We start from the raw sequence: 2,409 nt of genomic DNA, 5'->3' as shown, positions 1-2,409 counted from the left end.
ATTACTAGCAAAATAGCTGTACAGGCACCTACCACCTGTCTGCTTAAGGTGGATCAAGACTAGTGATGGAATCAGGATTTGCCCTACAAGGGGCCTGACACTTTTTGGCAGAGGCCAGCAGCATTAACTAGGTTTAATTTTGACCAATCCTGTCATGTTTTCTTTTTCTTTTTCTTTTTTTTAAAATTTTTTATAAAGAATGGTATATTTGTAAGGTCTTCTCGATTTTTCACATTTCAAATCAATCATTTCCAATGATCATTTCAGGTGGAATGTTTTGAGAGTGTTTGTTTAGTGTGTGTCAACCAAACCATCTGGCTGACCACTGGTGGTGTTTTCCCTTCATCCTGTTTGAGGTTTGTGTTTGAGCATATCTTATGATTGTCAAAATTATAAGCATCTCTGGAATCAGTTCTAAATCTGAATCTGAATCTATACTGACATAGGACCCCACTAGAGTATGCTTCAGTGTGCGTCATCGATTTGCAAATACAGTATTATACATGTTAATAATTATAAAAGTTTTATTTATTAAAAGTATATCTGACTGGTAATGATTTTGAAATTGTCAAAAAGGTAAATACTGTTATTTCTCAACTGACATATGAATAAGCGCTCATTGAACTACCTTTATATAATTATGCTTCAAAACTTGTCTTTTGAACTCAACAGATAATGCACTTACCAACCTAATTGTTAAATGTGCTACATAATATAAAGATTAATTATTAACAGGAGTTTTTAAGCATGTTTTATACAAGGCTTTAAGATAAGGGAATTCTGGAAGTCACATGATTTAATTGTTAAACCTTGAAGAGACAAGCATTGTTAACCATCAAATTACAGCGTCTTTACTCAGAATATAAAAAGTACAGGTATTTTGATTTCATTTATTATTTATTTTTATTTTTGTTTTCAGGTTATTTCATCTTAATATTGACGGAAAACATACACTTCAAGAGCATATGATCAGAGTATCAGGTTCACATGTCAGAGGTCACATAAGCACCTTGTGTTCTATAGCTGATGTTGGCATTGCAGGTGCTTTTTACCAATGCCAGTTTAACAGGTCAACTCTTTTTCATATACCTTTGGATATTTTTAGCAGGTAAAATGAAGATTTTATTTTTACTTTTTGTTTACAATACTGTATACAGTATTGTTTACAATCAAATAATGAATTTGAAAATTGTATTACATTTATGATCAACAGTACCACAATCCATTATTTTTCTGTTAATAAATTTTGTCATTCATTTTAATAATTAAATTATTCTTTATAATTCTTAATAATTTAAAGAGATTGATAACCCATTATCTTATTCTATCTCCATCCAGTAATATACCAACTGAAGTCTGTGAAGTTGGCATCTACCCTGGTAAGGTTTCATCCGTCCTTGAAGTCACTGGCACACAGCATTGGATTGTGGGATTGTCTAAAGACGATGTTGTATTTGGGTAAGATTGTAAAAGCCTTAGTTTTGTATTAGTATAGCAATCTCATATCATATCTTCACTCACATTTGTGTATATCCAAGTTCAAGGCATATATGCACATAATTCAGCCTATCACAAAGCATGTATGAAATAAATATGCATAATACAGAATATGCATATTCATGTATGAAATGAATATGCATAATATTCTATATACAGTACATTTATTCTAAGAGATTAGATTGAATGATACTGTAAAGGCTGGTTTCCATAAAATTGCTACATTGTGGCTACAGTGTTTTAAACGCAATCGTTGTACTGCGTAGCAGTCCCCGACGCATTTGGGATGGCGCTCTGATTCGACTGATCAGTCAGCATCACCGAAAGCTGTTGGCGATCGCGTGTAGCGGTTGTATGGGATCGAAGCTTAATCTTGCATACATTATCACAAGTAAAAGTACATTAGTGCATATCTTTGCATTGTTTATATTGATTCAAGTATTTTAATTATTATTGCTTTCTATTTCTTTTGCACTTGGTGTAGAAACCTTAAATTGGGACAGATTGTTAAGTGCATATCATGGCCAACACCTTTCCCTGAAGCACCTGAATGCCTAAAAGCTTCCACTGAAGGGGTAAGCATGTGTTAATATTTAAAATATTGACAATTTCTTTCTATTTTACAAATACTGATATGAAGATGTAATTAATGAATTTCATTAATGATACAGTTAATAATAATTAATATATAATCATATACCTGTACAGTATTTATAAAGTGTCTATACTTGTGTAAAAATCAAAGGCATGTACAGTATGTCCAATGAATAATATTTTATCACTGGTGGATTCTGTGGGTGAGCAAAGGAGAATAGCTGTGGCTTGGTGGTTAGGATGCCCCCCCCCCCCCTTCAATTATAAAGTTCCTGGTTACTTGGCTCAACCAAAAGACTTTTTAAGCCTTATAAGAGA

At 32.8% G+C, this 2,409-nt stretch overlaps 1 protein-coding gene across 1 annotated transcript; it reads left to right on the top strand.

Annotated features, from left to right (window-relative positions):
• Window positions 1-267: 267 nt before the first annotated feature.
• LOC117104082 lies at window positions 268-2,072 on the top strand (the record flags this gene model as incomplete). Its single annotated transcript, XM_033244739.1, has 4 exons — window positions 268-356; window positions 920-1,108; window positions 1,339-1,458; window positions 1,982-2,072. Coding segments are annotated over 4 exons (489 nt in total), but the record flags the coding sequence as incomplete, so codon positions are not given.
• Window positions 2,073-2,409: the final 337 nt, after the last annotated feature.

The sequence above is a fragment of the Anneissia japonica genome, unplaced genomic scaffold (assembly GCF_011630105.1).
Source record: "Anneissia japonica isolate Jap-2015-1 unplaced genomic scaffold, ASM1163010v1 scaffold248149_len2409_cov99, whole genome shotgun sequence".
NCBI lineage: Eukaryota > Metazoa > Echinodermata > Crinoidea > Comatulida > Comatulidae > Anneissia > Anneissia japonica.
The sequence above is the reverse complement of the archived record's forward strand: the minus strand, read 5'-3'. Positions and strand labels throughout refer to the sequence as shown.